Here is a 17,564-nt window from a genome sequence, read left to right as displayed (position 1 = left end):
ACAGGACAGATAAGGACCCTTCGCTCATTCACAGAAACAGACGAAGCCCAACATAAACTGCTCATACTGGTCAAAGACAATGTGAACGTTTCACTCTTAGCAACAGAGACTGTGATTGTCAAAGTTGTGGAGCCCAAAGAGGCTTTTGCAGCTTCTGATGTGAAAAACACAGTAAAAGACGAGGAGGAAAACGTGACATTTTATTTGATCATCACTTTGGGCTCGGTTTCAGTGCTTTTTGTCATCAGCATCATCGTGTTGATTATAATGCAGTGCTCTAAATCGACAGACTATTCGTCCAAGTATTTACGGGACATAAATTACGACGAGACTCTGTGTCACAGCATCCAGTACAGATCTGGAGACAAACGGTACATGTTAGTTGGACCCAGAATGAGTATTGGCTCTACTATAGTCCCTGGCAATAATGGAAACACTCTAGTGATCCCAGATCGCAGGAGGAGAGATTCCGGAGAGGTAAGAGTGACAGATTATTTCTAATTACAATCAGCGTGTTGGTTCGCTATTTTTTATACAATATTGTGTGTTTTTACTTATGAATTCATAGAGCGAAGTCTCGTTTAGTAGCCTACTTTGTTTGATATTTTGATTATCTGATCGTAATTGTAAGTAACCACAGTTTACAGGGTGCTGTCCACTGCGTTGGTGCTAAAATTTGATGCAAATCCTACAGAATATGATTGATTGTAAAATGTATAATTTCTGTGATAGAAAAATGCTTAAATTACTTTTTTTTTGCATTTTATGAAAACATGTTAAGAAGCAGTAATGTTTGTCATCAAAAACACTGAATAGAGGTACACTTTAATATTTTTCATGTTAAGTTGTTAAGTTTACATCTTTTCAGTGTTTTTATGACTGACAGTGGTTTATTTCAAAATATTTTCAAGTGTTTTGAAACCACTTGGTGTCGGTGTTGCTCCAAGATTTGTTCAGAATATTGAGTCCTGCCCCTGATGATGACGCGAGTAGGGCTGTGTTGTTTTTTTTTCACACACACTGAAAAGGCTCGGGATGCATGGATTTGTACTGACGGTTCTTGAAAAGACCAATTTCAAATGTTCTTATTTTTTCATTATGTACTTGCCATCTACACTCGAGTACGGACTTTAATAATCGAGGATATATACATTTGATCCTAGAGAAACTGTTTGCTAATCGCGCGTGATGGAAGCTGGAGGACAAAGGCGCAGATGGGAGTACTGCTGGATTGCTTTGTGTATTTCTTTTCTTCTTGGCATCGGACATCAAGTCTCAGCTCAGATAAGATATTCAGTTCCAGAAGAAGTAAAAGAAGGGAGCGCTGTCGGAAATATTGCAAAGGATTTGGGTCTTGAAGTAAGTAGTTTGGTGGACAGGCAGTTTCGAATCGTTTCTGGATCTAAGGAGGAGCTTTTTCAGATAAATCAGGAAAATGGCGTTTTGTACGTTCATAAGAAAATCGACAGAGAGTCTTTATGTGCTGGCAGCGGTGTTTGCATGGTAAATTTAAAAACCGTTATTGAAAATCCTTTGGAAATGCATTACGTAGAAGTAGAAATATCAGATATAAACGATCATTCTCCTAGTTTTCCTGAAAAAGAGCAGCGCTTGCAAATTTATGAAAATACGCTCCCTGGCGCTGATTATCAGTTACAGGCTGCCAAAGATCCTGATTCTGGAACGAATTCAATCCGGTCCTATAAATTAAGTCCTAATGATCATTTTGAAATTCGAGTTAGAGAGAGTGATGAGGATAAAATGCCATTTTTAGTACTGAAGAAGGCTGTTGATAGGGAGATTACAACTACATACAAGCTGCTTTTAACAGCAGTTGACGGAGGAAATCCTCCGAGATCTGGCACCCTTAACATTACTATTACTGTTCTAGATATAAACGATAATCGCCCTGTATTTAGTCGAGAGACACATTCTGTGACACTTTCGGAAAACTCTGTTATTGGCACTATGGTTGTTCGAGTAAATGCAACTGATATGGATGAGGGCACAAACAGTGATATTGAATACAGTTTTTTAACGTTAAACAGCAAAGTGCACGAGGTTTTTGAGCTCGATCAGGTCACAGGTGAAATACTTGTAAAGGGGGAAGTGGATTTTGAAGATACAGAAGTTTATAAACTCGATATTCAAGCCTCAGATAAAGGGCATCCACCAATGTCTGCAAAGTCTAGAATTGTTATTAAGATTATTGATGTGAATGACAACAGGCCTGAGATTGAGATTACATCACTTTCTAAGAACATCCCTGAAGATTCTAAACCTGGAACGGTGATTTCTCTCATCAGCGTGACTGATAAAGATGCAGGGATCAATGGTAAAGTGATTTGTCAGTTAAACAAAAATATTTCCTTTGAACTAAAGCCTTCTTTCAAAGACAATATGTACTCTTTAGTGACAAAAGATCGTTTAGATAGAGAGACGAATTCACAGTATGACATTACAATAACTGCCTCTGATTTAGGGCAGCCGTCTTTGACTGCATCGACCACTCTAAGCGTTCAGATTTCTGATGTGAATGACAATGCTCCGTATTTTTTTATAAATCCTCTAGATCTCTACTTAATGGAAAACAATGCAGCCGGTTCCTCCATAATTTCTGTAAGCGCCTCTGATAGAGACACATCTGAAAATGCCGTGATATCCTATCATATAATTAGAGGTGATGGCACACAGAATGATTTGTCATCTTTCTTAAATATAAATTCCGAGACGGGTGTTGTTTATTCGTTAAAGAGCTTTGACTTTGAAACTGTTAAAACGTTCCAGTTCCACGTGCTCGCTACAGACTCTGGAACTCCGTCTCTGAGCAGTAACGTGACAGTGAACGTGTTTATTCTGGATCAGAACGACAACGTTCCAGTGATCTTATATCCAGTCAGCGCTAACGGTTCTGCTGAGGGTGTGGAAGAGATTCCCCGTAATGTGAACGCAGGTCATTTGGTGACTAAAGTCAGAGCCTATGACGCAGATATAGGATACAACGGCTGGTTATTATTTTCACTGCAGGAAGTTAGTGACCACAGTCTCTTTGGTTTGGACCGCTATACAGGACAGATAAGGACCCTTCGCTCATTCACAGAAACAGACGAGGCCCAGCATAAACTGCTCATACTGGTCAAAGACAATGGGAACGTTTCTCTCTCAGCGACAGCGACTGTGATTGTCAAAGTTGTGGAGCCCAAAGAGGCTTTTGCAGCTTCTGATGTGAAAAACACAATAAAAGACGAGGAGGAAAACAATGTGACATTTTATTTGATCATCACTTTGGGCTCGGTTTCAGTGCTTTTTGTCATCAGCATCATCGTGTTGATTGTAATGCAGTGCTCTAAATCGACAGACTATTCGTCCAAGTATTTACAGGACACAAATTACTACGGGACTCTGTGTCACAGCATCCAGTACAGATCTGGAGACAAACGGTACATGCTAGTTGGACCCGGAATGAGTATCGGCTCTACTATAGTCCCTGGCAGTAATGGAAATACTCTAGTGATCCCAGATCGCAGGAGGAGAGATTCTGGAGAGGTAAGATGTGATAATAATATGTTTTGATATTTAATTATTTTAATTCCAGGTTGTGTTGTACTTGTATTTTCACGTTGAATATGCGTACTTGAAATTTTTTAATTTGTTGTATTAATTGCAGTTAGAAGAACGGTACAAGCTGTTTTTTTTTTTTCCTTTTTCACAATGAAGCCACAGAAAATTGTCTAATGAAAAGAATAATATCTAATGTTTTTTTCTCCGATAGTGCTCTGAGTATTTATTTAAGAATGTGCTATACACTCAAGTCCGCCTGGTGTCAGTGCTGCATTAATGTTGCGAGAGAACCCATCTGCTTGTGATGACGTGAAAGGCATTTTTCCTCAATTGGAGAGGCTTGTGTGAGCGTGCTGTTCAGAGGAAAGGCGCACGGACATAATTACGCTGGTGTTAAAGAGTAGGACCATATTTTGGGTTAGATTTCCAGGTCTGTACGACACATGAAATGCACGTCATTCAATGTGCTGTTTAGCTGTTGGACAAATCATTCCAATATTCGCGATGGGGGACGGAAGACAACGACGCAAACTGGAGTGTTGGTGGTTTGTTCTGTGCCTCTTTTTTCTATTTTGCGTCGAACAGCAGGTTTCAGCTCAGATAAGATACTCTGTTCCAGAGGGGATCAAAGAGGGAGCCGTTGTAGGAAATATTGCAAAGGATTTGGGTCTTGATGTCAGTACATTGGTGGACAGGCGATTTCGTATCGTTTCTGGATCTAAGGATGCTCCTTTTCAGGTAAATCTGAACAATGGTATGTTCTATGTTCAAAACAGAATCGACAGAGAAGAACTTTGTGCCGACAATAATGTCTGCCAAGTGAATCTGAAAATTGCTCTCGAAAATCCCCTCGAAATTCATTATGTTGGCGTTGAGATTACGGATATCAACGATCATGCACCTGTTTTCCCCGAGAAAGAACATAATTTAAAGATCGCAGAAAATACTTTAACTGGTGCTGATTTTCAGTTGCTCGCAGCTCGCGACCCCGATTCTGGAGCAAATTCACTTCGTACATACAAACTGAGTCATAACGAACATTTTGAATTGGAGATTAGAGATGGCGGAGAAGACAACAAGATCCCTATTCTTAAACTGCAGAGAGCTCTTGATAGGGAGCGACATAGTAAGCACCACTTAGTGTTAACCGCTCTCGATGGTGGAAATCCACAGAAATCAGGCATTATGAACATTACCATAAATGTAATTGATATTAATGACAACAGACCTGTGTTTAGTAAAGATGTTTACTCGGTTACAATTACTGAAAATATTCCCGTAGGGAGTCTCATATTACAAGTGAATGCCACAGACGCAGATCTGGGAAAGAATGGTGATATAATATATTCATTTGTGAGCAACTTAAAGAAAAAGGTGTACGATACATTTGAAATAGACAAGAATACAGGTGAAATTCGTGTTATAGGTGATGTTGATCACGAAGACACAGAAGTATACAGAGCTGACGTCACAGCGTCAGACAGCGCAGAGCCTCCCATGACTACAAACTGTAGAGTAGTCATAAAAGTTACAGACGTAAATGATAATAAACCAGAAATAGAGGTCACCTCTCTATCCAATCTAGTACCCGAGGATTCTAAATCAGGAACTGTTATTTCACTGATTAGTGTATCAGATAAAGACTCGGGTGCTAACGGAAAAATAGTCTGCAGTCTTTCTGAGGGTACTCCGTTTGAGCTAAAACCTTCTTTTCAGGAAAATATTTATTCGCTTGTGACGCAAAAGGCTTTAGATCGGGAGTTGGTTGCTCATTATGACATTTTATTAACTGTTACTGATCTAGGGCAGCCTCCTTTGTCCTCAGTAAAGACTTTAAGCATTGAGGTTTCAGATGTGAATGATCATAAACCAGAATTTCCGCAGAATCCTCTCGAGCTTTTCATATTCGAAAATAATCCGCCCGGCGCATCAGTTTTTTCCATTAGCGCACTTGACAACGACATGAACGACAATGCTGTCATTTCATATCATATAATTAGAGGTGATGGAACCAAAGGCGATTTATCGTCATTCATGAATGTCAGTTCTGAAACTGGAGCTATCCATGCGCTTAAAAGTTTTGATTTTGAAACGATGAAAACTGGACAGTTTCAGGTGTTGGCTACAGACTCTGGAACTCCGTCTCTGAGCAGTAACGTGACAGTGAACGTGTTTATTCTGGATCAGAACGACAATGTTCCAGTGATCTTATATCCAGTCAGCGCTAACGGTTCTGCTGAGCAATGTAACTAACGCGTTAGATCGAGAGATGTCAGTGTAACCTAGAGAAAGACTCGTGACGTCAAACAGTTAAGTTTTTTTTTTTTCTTGTTCTGCCTTCTCAGTTTATTCGTGTGCATTCTCATTTTCAGCACCGGTGCTGTTAGATTTGTCAGGATTGATTGAGTGCAGCGTCTTTTTATTGTCTGACTGGCCTTCAGCGTAAATGTGAGCAACGATGGAACTATACAACAAATATTTGTAGATTGATCGTGAAATTCCGTTGGAACGGGTTTTTGTAAAACCAGAAAAATGGAACAAAGAAGACGCTCTCATCAGCTGGAGCTGAATGCGAAACTCGCTTTCATTGTTGTATCGCTGTTGTTTGGGAGAGCAGTTTGGGCACAAATACAGTACTCGATCTCGGAGGAGCAGAAGGACGGAGCTGCTGTGGGAAATGTCGCGAAGGATTTAGGTATTGATCGCAGAACACTAAAGGAAAGAGGATTTCGCATCGTCTCGACCTCAGGCGAGTCAATGTTCAGTGTGAATCAGAATGACGGTGTCTTGTATGTTAACGGTAAAATAGATAGAGAGGAGGTGTGCGAGAGAAGCACACCGTGTTTAATCAACCTGAAAATTGCTTTAGAAAACCCACTAGAAATTCACTATGTCACTATAGAGATATTAGATGTAAACGATCACAGTCCGCTGTTTTCCGAGAATGAAAAGCGGCTAGAAATTTGGGAATCCGCCCTGCCAGGCGCGCGATATCCGCTACAGGCAGCGCGTGATCCTGATAGTGGAAGTAATTCGGTTCAAACCTACAAACTCGGCCACAACGACCATTTCCGTCTTGAGATTAAAGACCGAGAAGATGTTAAAATTCCTATTCTGATTTTACACAAGCCGCTTGACAGGGAAGTGACGAAAAACATAAAATTAGAATTGACTGCTTTAGATGGAGGGAGACCTCCAAAGTCTGGCTCAATAGAAATATTTATTGATGTGCTGGATATAAACGACAATGTGCCTATATTCACGAAAGAAACTTACACTGTTGTATTGAGTGAAAACGCACCTGTGGGCACAACAATTGTACAGGTTAATGCTACTGATTTGGACGAGGGTCAAAATGGACAAGTAGTTTATGCATTGGGAAATAATGTTGATGATAACTTACATGAACTTTTTCAAGTTAATTCAGTCACTGGAGAAATTATTGTGACTGGTCTTTTAGATTTCGAGGTAAAAGATATATATGAAATTGACATTCAGGCATCTGACAAAGGAACTGTTCCTCTTGCGACGGATAAAAGTGTAATCATAAAAATAGTTGATGTAAATGATAATGCACCGGAAATGGAGGTCACATCATTTTCAAGCGCCATTCCAGAGGATTCTAGACCTGGTACTACAGTGGCTTTGTTAAGTGTCACAGATTTAGACTCTGGGCTGAATGGCAAAATCTCTTGTTTTTTAGAAGATAACATGCCTTTCAAACTAATACCTTCTTCACAACATAGCACATATTCATTAGTTACCACGTCACCTTTAGACAGGGAAACAAAATTTCAGTATGACATCACATTAGTTGCAAAAGATATGGGACAGCCATCATTGTCTTCTGTTAAAACTGTAACTGTTCTGATATCAGATATAAATGACAATAGCCCAGAATTCTCATTTTCCCCGTATGCTTTTTATGTGATGGAAAACAATGTCCCAGGCAAATTTTTATTTTCTGTGTCTGCTACTGACAAAGACTCTAATGAAAATGCTATTCTTAGCTATCACATATGGAGAGAAAGTAGTGAGGAAAACAAATATACGTCCTTCATTAATATTAACTCTGAAAATGGGGAGATTTATGCGCTAAAGAGCTTTGATTTTGAAACTGTTAAAACATTTCAGTTCAAAATTGTTGCAACAGACTCTGGAACTCCGTTTCTGAGCAGTAACGTGACAGTGAACGTGTTTATTCTGGATCAGAACGACAACGTTCCAGTGATCTTATATCCAGTCAGCGCTAACGGTTCTGCTGAGGGTGTGGAAGAGATTCCCCGTAATGTGAACGCAGGTCATTTGGTGACTAAAGTCAGAGCCTATGACGCAGATATAGGATACAACGGCTGGTTATTATTTTCACTGCAGGAAGTTAGTGACCACAGTCTCTTTGGTTTGGACCGCTATACAGGACAGATAAGGACCCTTCGCTCATTCACAGAAACAGACGAGGCCCAGCATAAACTGCTCATACTGGTCAAAGACAATGGGAACGTTTCTCTCTCAGCAACAGCGACTGTGATTGTCAAAGTTGTGGAACCCAGAGAGGCTTTTGCAGCTTCTGATGTTAAAAGCTAGTCCCAGGCAGTAATGGAAATACTCTAGTGATCCCAGATCGCAGGAGGAGAGATTCTGGAGAGGTAAGAGGATGTGAATTATATTAAACTACACTTTCGCAGGCTTACTGTCATCAAATTGTGATTTTTTTTTTCAGGATCGAATTCACTATGTGGGTTATTTTATGTTCTGACTAATAAGAGCATTATTTATTCATTGTTTGCTTGGGAATTAAGTTTTGAACGATGGAATAAATATTCGTTGTCCATGGTTCTGAATTGTTTCACCTTTGTAGAATAACAATCTTTCCTATCATAATTTGTCGGAAAAGTGCTTATCTCTTTCTTTAGTTTTACCATTTGAAATATTGTATAATAGATATGTTGCGATAAGTGTCATTTATTAAATTATTTCTTTCAGACGTTCCTGTATGTGTCGGGCAGTCATTTTACGGTCGCCTTAGGTGGCATATATAACAATTCATGTTTACCTGTTTGTACCATGTGGTGTCAGTGTTACATAAGGATATTCAGGAGAGATTGTGCCCTGCCCATTGATAATGTGGTGCGCATGGCTGTTCTGTTCATTTTCACTGCGATGGGAGCTACAGTATATATCACGAGAAGCTGGATATGACCATTTTCCTCTGTTATTTAAAAGCGACGATATTACAATGAATACACGCTTTCATGAATGAGTAGTTCACTCTCGCAAATGATCTGAAACTGTATTATTATTATTGTTTTAAATAAATCTTTTAACGATGGAAGCCGCAGGACAAAGGCGCAAATGGGAATGCTGGTGGATTGCTTTGTGTTTCTCTTTGCTGCTGAGGTTTGGGCTGCAGGTTTCAACTCAGATACGATATTCTATACCAGAGGAGGTAAATGAGGGATCTATTGTGGGAAATATCGCAACGGATTTGGGTCTTGATGCGAATATTCTAGTGGACAGGCGTTTCCGTATCGTCTCTGGATCGAAAGACGCTCTTTTTGAGGTAAATCAGAACAACGGTGAATTGTATGTGAGTAAGAAAATTGACAGAGAGGAGTTGTGTGATGGAAATAGCGTGTGCCTGATAAATCTGAAAATCGCCGTTGAAAATCCACTTGAAATACATTATGTTGGAGTAGAAATCGCAGATGTGAATGATCACAGTCCTCGTTTTCCCGAAAAAGAACAGCATTTTGAAATGGCTGAAAACACTATTGAAGGTGCACGTTTCGAGCTCCAAACTGCAAGAGATCCTGACATTGGAAGCCATTCTATTCGGCTTTATAAATTAGCAAAGAGTAATTTTTTTGAGCTAGAAATGAGAGAGGGTGACGAAGAGGAAAATAATCCAATTTTAGTCTTACTTAAACCTTTAGACAGAGAGAAAAATTCAGAGCATAGACTCGTGTTGACTGCTGTGGATGGAGGCATCCCCCCAAAGTCAGGTACATTGAATATTACTATTACTGTTCTTGATATCAACGATAACCGCCCTGTATGTAGTAAAGATATATATTCAGTAACGCTTCCAGAAAACACACCTATAGGGACAGTAATAGCACGCGTAAATGCCACTGATTCTGATGAGGGTTTAAATGGGGAGGTTATTTACACTCTGGGAAAAACTAGTAGACGAAAAGTTCATGAAATATTTAGCCTTGATAGCGTAACTGGCGAAATTCAGATTAAAGAGCCAATCGATTTTGAGGAGAGCGAGATACATAGATTGACCGTCCAGGCTACGGATAAGGGTCAGCCGCCGATGACCACTGACTGCAGAGTCATTATAAAGATCACAGACGAAAATGATAATAATCCCGAGATAGACGTCACGTCCCTTTCTAACACAATTTCCGAGAATGCAAAACCTGGAACTGTAATATCTCTGATTAGTGTATCAGATAAAGACTCTAGTGTTAATGGCAAGGTTGTTTGTAGTCTTTCAGACAATGTTCCGTTCGAGTTAAAGCCATCTGTTCAGGAAAACATGTATTCTTTAATTACTAAAGAACGCTTGGACAGGGAATTTACCGCAGATTATAAAATCACAATCAAAGCCAGTGATTTAGGTCAACCGCCTCTCTCTTCTTTTAAAACTGTTACTGTGCAGGTGGTTGATGTTAATGATAATAAACCAGAGTTTGTCAAAAATCCCCTCGAGTTGTATTTAGTGGAAAATAACACTCCTGGTGCATCAGTATTCTCTGTGAGCGCGTCAGACAAAGATCTTAATGAAAATGCCGCGATCTCATATCAGATAGCTAGAGGAAATGGAACAGAGAGTGATATGTCTTCATTTCTCAGTATTAACCATGAAAGTGGCGTTATCCATGCGCTTAAAAGTTTTGATTTTGAATCTGTTAAAAAGTTTCAGTTCCAAGTTGTTGCTACAGACTCTGGAACTCCGTCTCTGAGCTTACAGGACACAAATTACGACGGAACTCTGTGTCACAGCATCCAGTACAGATCTGGAGACAAACGGTACATGTTAGTTGGACCCAGAATGAGTATCGGCTCTACTATTGTTCCTGGCAGTAATGGAAATACTCTAGTGATCCCAGATTGCAGGAGGAGAGGTTCTGGAGAGGTAAGAGTATGTGAATTATATTAACACTTTCTCAGGTCTATTGTCATCGAATTGTAATTGTTGATATTCGTTGTCCATGGTGCTGAAATGTTTCACCTTTGCATAGTAGCAATACTTTCGTTTCCTAGTTTGTTTGAAAAATACTTTAATAAATAATGGACTTTTTTTCCACTATGTCGAACCATAGTGATTGCTTGTTGTGCGTTTTGTTCTAATGTTATGCCTTGAGTTGATGAGCATTTATTTTTTTACGTGACAGTTTAGATTTACTACTTCTCCTTTTATACCATGTGGTGTCAGTGCTACATTAGGATATGAGGATATTAAGTAAAGCGTTGGCCCTGCCTATCTATGTGTGGTGCGCATGGCTGTTCCGTTCAGTTAAACTGTGACAGCAGCGGACAAGTATATCGCGAGAAGCGGAAATATAGGAAATATTCTAAAATGTTATCGATGTTATTTAATCAAGAATGTTGCATCTGGTAATAGAACATTTCCACTGAACACCATCGTTGCTTGTTTTAAGCTGTTTTAAAGGAATTCTTAACGATGGACGAACAAAGGCGCAGATGGGAGAACTGGTGGATGGCTTTGTGTTTCTGTTTTCTTCTCTGCTTCGAACCGCAGGTTTCAGCTCAGATAAGATACACTGTTCCAGAGGAAATGAAAGAGGGATCTGTTGTGGGAAATATTGCTACGGATCTTGGACTTGACGTGAGTACATTGGTCGAAAGACGATTCCGTATAGTCTCTGGTTCTAAAGACGCGTTTTTCCAGGTAAATCAGAACAATGGCGAATTGTATATTCATAAAAGCATAGACAGAGAGGAGCTTTGTGACGGGAACGGTGCATGCGTAGTAAATCTAAAAACTGCGGTCGAAAATCCTTTAGAAATTCACTACGTTGCGGTAGAAATAACAGACATTAATGACAACCATCCTAGTTTTTCTGAACCGAATCAACATTTTGAGATTGCAGAACACACCCCTATAGGAACGAGCTTCCAGCTGCACGCAGCACGAGACCAGGATGCCTCACCATATTCTGTTCGTTTGTATAAATTGAGTCAGGATGAAAATTTCGAGATTGACATCAGAAACAGCGATGAGGAAAAAATCCCCTTTTTAGTGTTGAAAAAAACACTTGATCGCGAACATAAGTCAGAGCACCTGCTAATTTTAAAAGCCCTCGATGGTGGAAACCCTCCAAAATCAGGTACCCTTAACATCACCGTTACCGTATTGGATATTAATGATAATCGCCCGGTGTTCAGTCAAGACACGCATTCTGTCAGTTTACAGGAAAATTCCCCAGTTGGAACGACTGTGACTAAAATAAAGGCAACTGATAGCGACGAGGGCTCAAACGGTGAAATTGAATATTCGCTTGGTAAAACTTTAAAGCGCAAAGTTTATGACGTATTTCAATTGGATCGCATTACAGGCGAAATAAAGGTGAAAGGCGAGGTAGACTTTGAGGACACAGACGTTTACAAACTGGATGTGCAGGCTTCAGACAAAGGTCAGCCTCCTTTGTCTGCTCAAGGTCGAGTTATTATAAAAATACAAGATATAAACGATAATAAACCTGAAATTGAGCTGACTTCATTATCTAATATTGTTGCTGAAGACTCTAAACCTGGAACAGTAATTGCGCTGATTAGTGTCACAGATAAAGACTCTGGTGTTAATGGTAAAGTTGTATGTAGTCTCTCAGAGAATGTTCCTTTCGAGTTGAAACCATCTTTTCAAGATAATATGTACTCGCTGGTGACAAAGGGGCGTTTGGATCGTGAACTTGTGCCCCATTATGACATCACAATTACAGCAACAGATCTAGGTCAGCCGCCCTTATCATCTATCAAAACCCTAAGCATCCAAGTAGCAGATGTGAATGACAACCAGCCAGAATTTTCTAGTAATTTCCTTGAGCTTTACATATTTGAAAATAATGCTCCTGGAGCCTCCATATTCTCAGTAAGAGCATCTGATAAAGACGTGAATGAAAATGCCTTGATATCGTATCAAATAAACAGAGGTGTAGGGACACAGAACGAGATAACCTCATTCTTGAACATAAATTCAGAAACAGGGGTTATTCATTCCCTTAAAAGTTTTGATTTCGAAGCAATTAAAACGTTTCAGTTCCACGTTCTCGCTACAGACTCTGGAACTCCGTCTCTGAGCAGTAACGTGACAGTGAACGTGTTTATTCTGGATCAGAACGACAACGTTCCAGTGATCTTATATCCAGTCAGCGCTAACGGTTCTGCTGAGGGTGTGGAAGAGATTCCCCGTAATGTGAACGCAGGTCATTTGGTGACTAAAATCAGAGCCTATGACGCAGATATAGGATACAACGGCTGGTTATTATTTTCACTGCAGGAAGTTAGTGACCACAGTCTCTTTGGTTTGGACCGCTATACAGGACAGATAAGGACCCTTCGCTCATTCACAGAAACAGACGAGGCCCAGCATAAACTGCTCATACTGGTCAAAGACAATGGGAACATTTCACTCTCAGCGACAGCGACTGTGATTGTCAAAGTTGTGGAGCCCAAAGAGGCTTTTGCAGCTTCTGATGTGAAAAACACAATAAAAGACGAGGAGGAAAACAATGTGACATTTTATTTGATCATCACTTTGGGCTCGGTTTCAGTGCTTTTTGTCATCAGCATCATCGTGTTGATTGTAATGCAGTGCTCTAAATCGACAGACTATTCGTCGAAGTATTTACAGGATACAAATTACGACGGGACTCTGTGCCACAGCATCCAGTACAGATCTGGAGACAAACGGTACATGTTAGTTGGACCCAGAATGAGTATCGGCTCTACTATAGTCCCGGGCAGTAATGGAAATACTCTAGTGATCCCAGATCGCAGGAGGAGATGTTCTGGGGAGGTAAGCAAATTTAAAGAACATAACAGAAATGATGTTGTTAATTTCCAAAAAATTTCCGAATTCTTCCTATTTTCTTTTCATTTTTCTTTAATTTAAATTTTTATTTTTCTCGGCAGTTTGTAAGATCTCTATCATAAGACTCTATCATAAGGAGCGTATTGTTCAGCTGGAGTAAAACAGTCACTAAATTATGTTTCTGAACTTGGAAAAGAGGTGGATCGTTGTTTATGGTGCTGATCTTTTATTATTTTGTTTGCTTTATATTACTTTCTGTATTGATGCTGTATTTATGTGTATCTATCTATGTGGACGCGCAGCGTGATTCTCTTAATTGGTGCATTTTGATGTAACAGTTACCGTACAACAGAATGCAATGCACTACAGCTGTAAGACCGCGAGGTGTCAGTGTAATCCTAGAATACGGCTCATGACGTCAAATACTGTTATTCCTCCCCTTTGCATTTATTGCTTGACCTTCCTGCTGGTCGATGGATGTAGTGATTTCTTGCTTTTGCTATTAAGCGGTTCGTTTCTTTTTCTGCATTAAATGTCAACTTTTAGGTGTAAAAGAAATGCTTAATCTAGTCGAGCGAGTGATATAGAGGAACTGTCGTAGAACCAGCCTGTATTATCTGCAAAATGGAACAAAGAAAATACGCGCAATGGCCAATGGAGCACACGAAATTTACTCTCTTGGCTGCACTGCTTGTGTTTGGTGCGATGGGACGAGAGCAAATTCAGTACTCAATCTCAGAGGAGCAGAAGGACGGAGCTGCTGTGGGAAATATCGCGAAGGATTTGGGCATAGATCATCGAACCTTAAAAGAGCGAGGATTTCGGATCGTCTCGACCTCAGGCGAGTCCATGTTCAGTGTGAATCAGAATGACGGTGTCTTGTATGTGAACGGTAAAATAGACAGAGAAGAGGTATGCGAGAGGAGCACCCCATGTTTAATTAATCTGAAAATCGCTTTAGAAAACCCACTTGAAATCCACTATGTAACTATAGAGATTCTGGACATAAATGACCACGCTCCGAGTTTTCCTGAGAGCGAGATGCATTTAGAGATCGGAGAATCTGCCCTTCCCGGCACCCGATTTCAGCTTGAGGCTGCGCGCGATTCTGATAGTGGAAGTAATTCTGTGCATCATTACAAACTCAGTCATAACGATAATTTCCGCCTTGAAGTCAAAGATCGTGGAGAAGACGGTAAAATTCCCATCTTGATTTTACAAAAACCTTTAGACCGAGAGGTTATTCGAAACATTACATTGCAGTTAATTGCTGTCGATGGGGGAAAGCCTGCCAAGTCTGGGACAATGGAGATAACTATTAACGTTTTAGATATAAACGATAACGTGCCAGTGTTTACAAAAGATGTTTATTCGGTCATGCTGAATGAAAATGCACCTATTGGTACAACTGTAATACAGATCAACGCCACAGATTTGGATGAGGGCCCGAATGGTGACATAGTTTATTCATTTGGTAAAAGCGTTAATAGTAAAGCAAGAAAACTGTTTGATATTAACACCGTCACTGGTGAGATAACCGTAAAGGGGCTATTAGATTATGAGGACAAAGACAGCTATGAGATTGATATACAAGCATCTGACAAGGGACTAATTCCAATGATTACTGATAAGAGCGTGACCATAAAAATAGTTGATGTAAATGATAATGCTCCAGAAATAGAGGTCACATCATTTTCAAACTCCATTCCAGAGGATTCTAAAACTGGTACTACAGTGGCTTTGATTAGTGTTTCTGATTTAGACTCTGGACTTAATGGCAAAGTCACTTGTTCTTTAGAAGATAACATGCCTTTCAAACTAATAGCTTCTTCACAGCATAGCACATATTCATTGGTTACCACCTCACCTTTAGACAGAGAAACAAAGTTTCAGTATTACATCACATTAACTGCAAAAGATTTGGGTCAGCCATCATTATCTTCTCTTAAAACTATAACTGTTCTGATATCAGATGTAAATGACAATAGTCCCGAATTCTCATTTTCCCCGTATGCATTTTATGTGATGGAAAATAATGTGCCAAGCAAATTTTTATTTTCTGTGTCTGCTACTGACAAAGACTCTAATGAAAATGCTATTCTTAGCTATCACATATGGAGAGAAAGTAGTGAGGAAAACAAATATACGTCCTTCATTAATATTAACTCTGAAAATGGGGAGATTTATGCACTAAAGAGCTTCGACTTTGAAACTGTTAAAACATTCCAGTTCCACGTTCTCGCAACAGACTCTGGAACTCCGTCTCTGAGCAGTAACGTGACAGTGAACGTGTTTATTCTGGATCAGAACGACAACGTTCCAGTGATCTTATATCCAGTCAGCGCTAACGGTTCTGCTGAGGGTGTGGAAGAGATTCCCCGTAATGTGAACGCAGGTCATTTGGTGACTAAAGTCAGAGCCTATGACGCAGATATAGGATACAACGGCTGGTTATTATTTTCACTGCAGGAAGTTAGTGACCACAGTCTCTTTGGTTTGGACCGCTATACAGGACAGATAAGGACCCTTCGCTCATTCACAGAAACAGACGAGGCCCAGCATAAACTGCTCATACTGGTCAAAGACAATGGGAACATTTCACTCTCAGCAACAGCGACTGTGATTGTCAAAGTTGTGGAGCCCAAAGAGGCTTTTGCAGCTTCTGATGTGAAAAACGCAGTAAAAGACGAGGAGGAAAACAACGTGACATTTTATTTGATGATCACTCTGGGCTCGGTTTCGGTGCTTTTTGTCATCAGCATCATCGTGTTGATTATAATGCAGTGCTCTAAATCAACAGACTATTCGTCCAAGTATTTACAGGACACAAATTACGACGGGACTCTGTGTCACAGCATCCAGTACAGATCCGGAGACAAACGGTACATGTTAGTTGGACCCAGAATGAGTATCGGCTCTACTATAGTTCCTGGCAGTAATGGAAATACTCTAGTCATCCCAGATCGCAGGAGGAGATGTTTTGGGGAGGTAAGCAAATGACTTGTGCATCTGTGTATTAGTTGTACGAAACAATCTTAAGGCAGATGTTGGCTGCTCTCCATGGTACTGAACCTGCTCAGGATGTTTTTCAAATGGAATACTGTTAGTATCTCTATCTTTATAAATTCAGATTTTATTTGTTATTTAGACTTGGGATTTACATTACCAAAGCACAGGTATGTTAAATATATAAAAATATATTAACATAGAGCCACTGAAGGAGCAAAGGGAAAAAAATTAAGTATTAATAAAATAGGAATAGAGCATTTTGTCATTGGTTTATATAATATATGTATAATTGGGGCATGTTAATAAAGTGTGATTCTGTTTCCATTTCATTTAATGTGCACTAAGTGCAGTCTTTTGTTTGCTAGGTCTGTCTGTGCCTGTTCATCTCTATAGCAAGGTTTTGTTACTTGGTCTGCATATGGTCAGGACTTTTTTTACTTTAGGATTGGTCCTGTGTTTAACTGTTGGTTTGTGAATACACCCACATCGCATGGCCATAGAGTGTGATGGTTGTTGTAATTGACTGAATTGTTTTAGTCAGATTCTGTTTGAAATTAACATATTTACATGTTTACATATAAAATGTAAATTAATATTATTTTTAGCAATAAACACCTCTTCATTCACAGCCTTGTTTAGATTTCATGTGTTGCTGATGTTTATTCCAAGGTATGTGCATTTCTGAGCTTGTTTTAAAGGCCTTGTCTGGCTTAAAGTTGTGAGGCTGGTCTTGGCAGCTGAGTTTTTGTCCCGAATCTCTTTCTTTCTCTTTCCCTGTCACTCACTCACTTGTTTTAATAAAACAGTACATTCAGTCTAATGGGAGAATATTGAATATTGAAAACATAGCTTAAATCACAGTTTTTGTGGATGGTTTTTAAGTCCACTGATGAAACTACATGCATTTGACACCAGTGAAATGTTTTTTGGA

The 17,564-nt window shown here is 39.7% G+C and overlaps 6 protein-coding genes across 6 annotated transcripts in view; all 6 read left to right on the top strand.

Moving 5' to 3' along the window:
* The window catches only part of LOC107660931 (protocadherin alpha-3-like), a 12,113-nt gene extending 11,612 nt beyond the window's left edge, over nucleotides 1-501 (top strand). The window contains exon 3 of the mRNA XM_016450371.1: nucleotides 187-501. Within this exon, the coding sequence (XP_016305857.1) occupies nucleotides 187-501 (315 nt within the window). The remainder of the gene's footprint in view (nucleotides 1-186) is intronic.
* A 534-nt stretch (nucleotides 502-1,035) lies between these two features.
* LOC107660929 (protocadherin alpha-3-like) lies at nucleotides 1,036-3,965 on the top strand. Its single transcript, XM_016450370.1, has 4 exons — nucleotides 1,036-3,546; nucleotides 3,668-3,678; nucleotides 3,773-3,780; nucleotides 3,898-3,965. The coding sequence occupies exons 1-4, from the start codon at nucleotides 1,189-1,191 to the stop codon at nucleotides 3,963-3,965; spliced, it is 2,445 nt and encodes an 814-aa protein (XP_016305856.1). The 5' UTR covers nucleotides 1,036-1,188.
* Nucleotides 3,923-5,814, top strand: LOC107660928 (protocadherin alpha-8-like). Its single transcript, XM_016450369.1, has one exon. The coding sequence runs from the start codon at nucleotides 4,024-4,026 to the stop codon at nucleotides 5,812-5,814; it is 1,791 nt and encodes a 596-aa protein (XP_016305855.1). The 5' UTR covers nucleotides 3,923-4,023.
* Nucleotides 5,815-6,023: 209 nt separating this feature from the next.
* LOC107660894 (protocadherin alpha-5-like) lies at nucleotides 6,024-8,145 on the top strand. Its single transcript, XM_016450325.1, has one exon. It carries the CDS (start codon nucleotides 6,094-6,096, stop codon nucleotides 8,143-8,145), a length of 2,052 nt encoding a protein of 683 aa, XP_016305811.1. The 5' UTR covers nucleotides 6,024-6,093.
* A 742-nt stretch (nucleotides 8,146-8,887) lies between these two features.
* LOC107660927 (protocadherin gamma-A5-like) lies at nucleotides 8,888-13,784 on the top strand. The gene is made up of 3 exons (XM_016450368.1): nucleotides 8,888-10,705; nucleotides 12,929-13,001; nucleotides 13,726-13,784. The coding sequence occupies exons 1-3, from the start codon at nucleotides 8,888-8,890 to the stop codon at nucleotides 13,782-13,784; spliced, it is 1,950 nt and encodes a 649-aa protein (XP_016305854.1).
* Nucleotides 13,785-14,240: 456 nt separating this feature from the next.
* LOC107660891 (protocadherin alpha-3-like) lies at nucleotides 14,241-16,672 on the top strand. The gene has a single exon (XM_016450324.1). It carries the CDS (start codon nucleotides 14,249-14,251, stop codon nucleotides 16,622-16,624), a length of 2,376 nt encoding a protein of 791 aa, XP_016305810.1. The 5' UTR covers nucleotides 14,241-14,248; the 3' UTR covers nucleotides 16,625-16,672.
* Nucleotides 16,673-17,564: the final 892 nt, after the last annotated feature.

Source organism: Sinocyclocheilus anshuiensis, unplaced genomic scaffold (genome assembly GCF_001515605.1).
Source record: "Sinocyclocheilus anshuiensis isolate Anshui unplaced genomic scaffold, SAMN03320099.WGS_v1.1 scaffold1647, whole genome shotgun sequence".
Lineage (NCBI taxonomy): Eukaryota > Metazoa > Chordata > Actinopteri > Cypriniformes > Cyprinidae > Sinocyclocheilus > Sinocyclocheilus anshuiensis.
The sequence above is the reverse complement of the archived record's forward strand: the minus strand, read 5'-3'. Positions and strand labels throughout refer to the sequence as shown.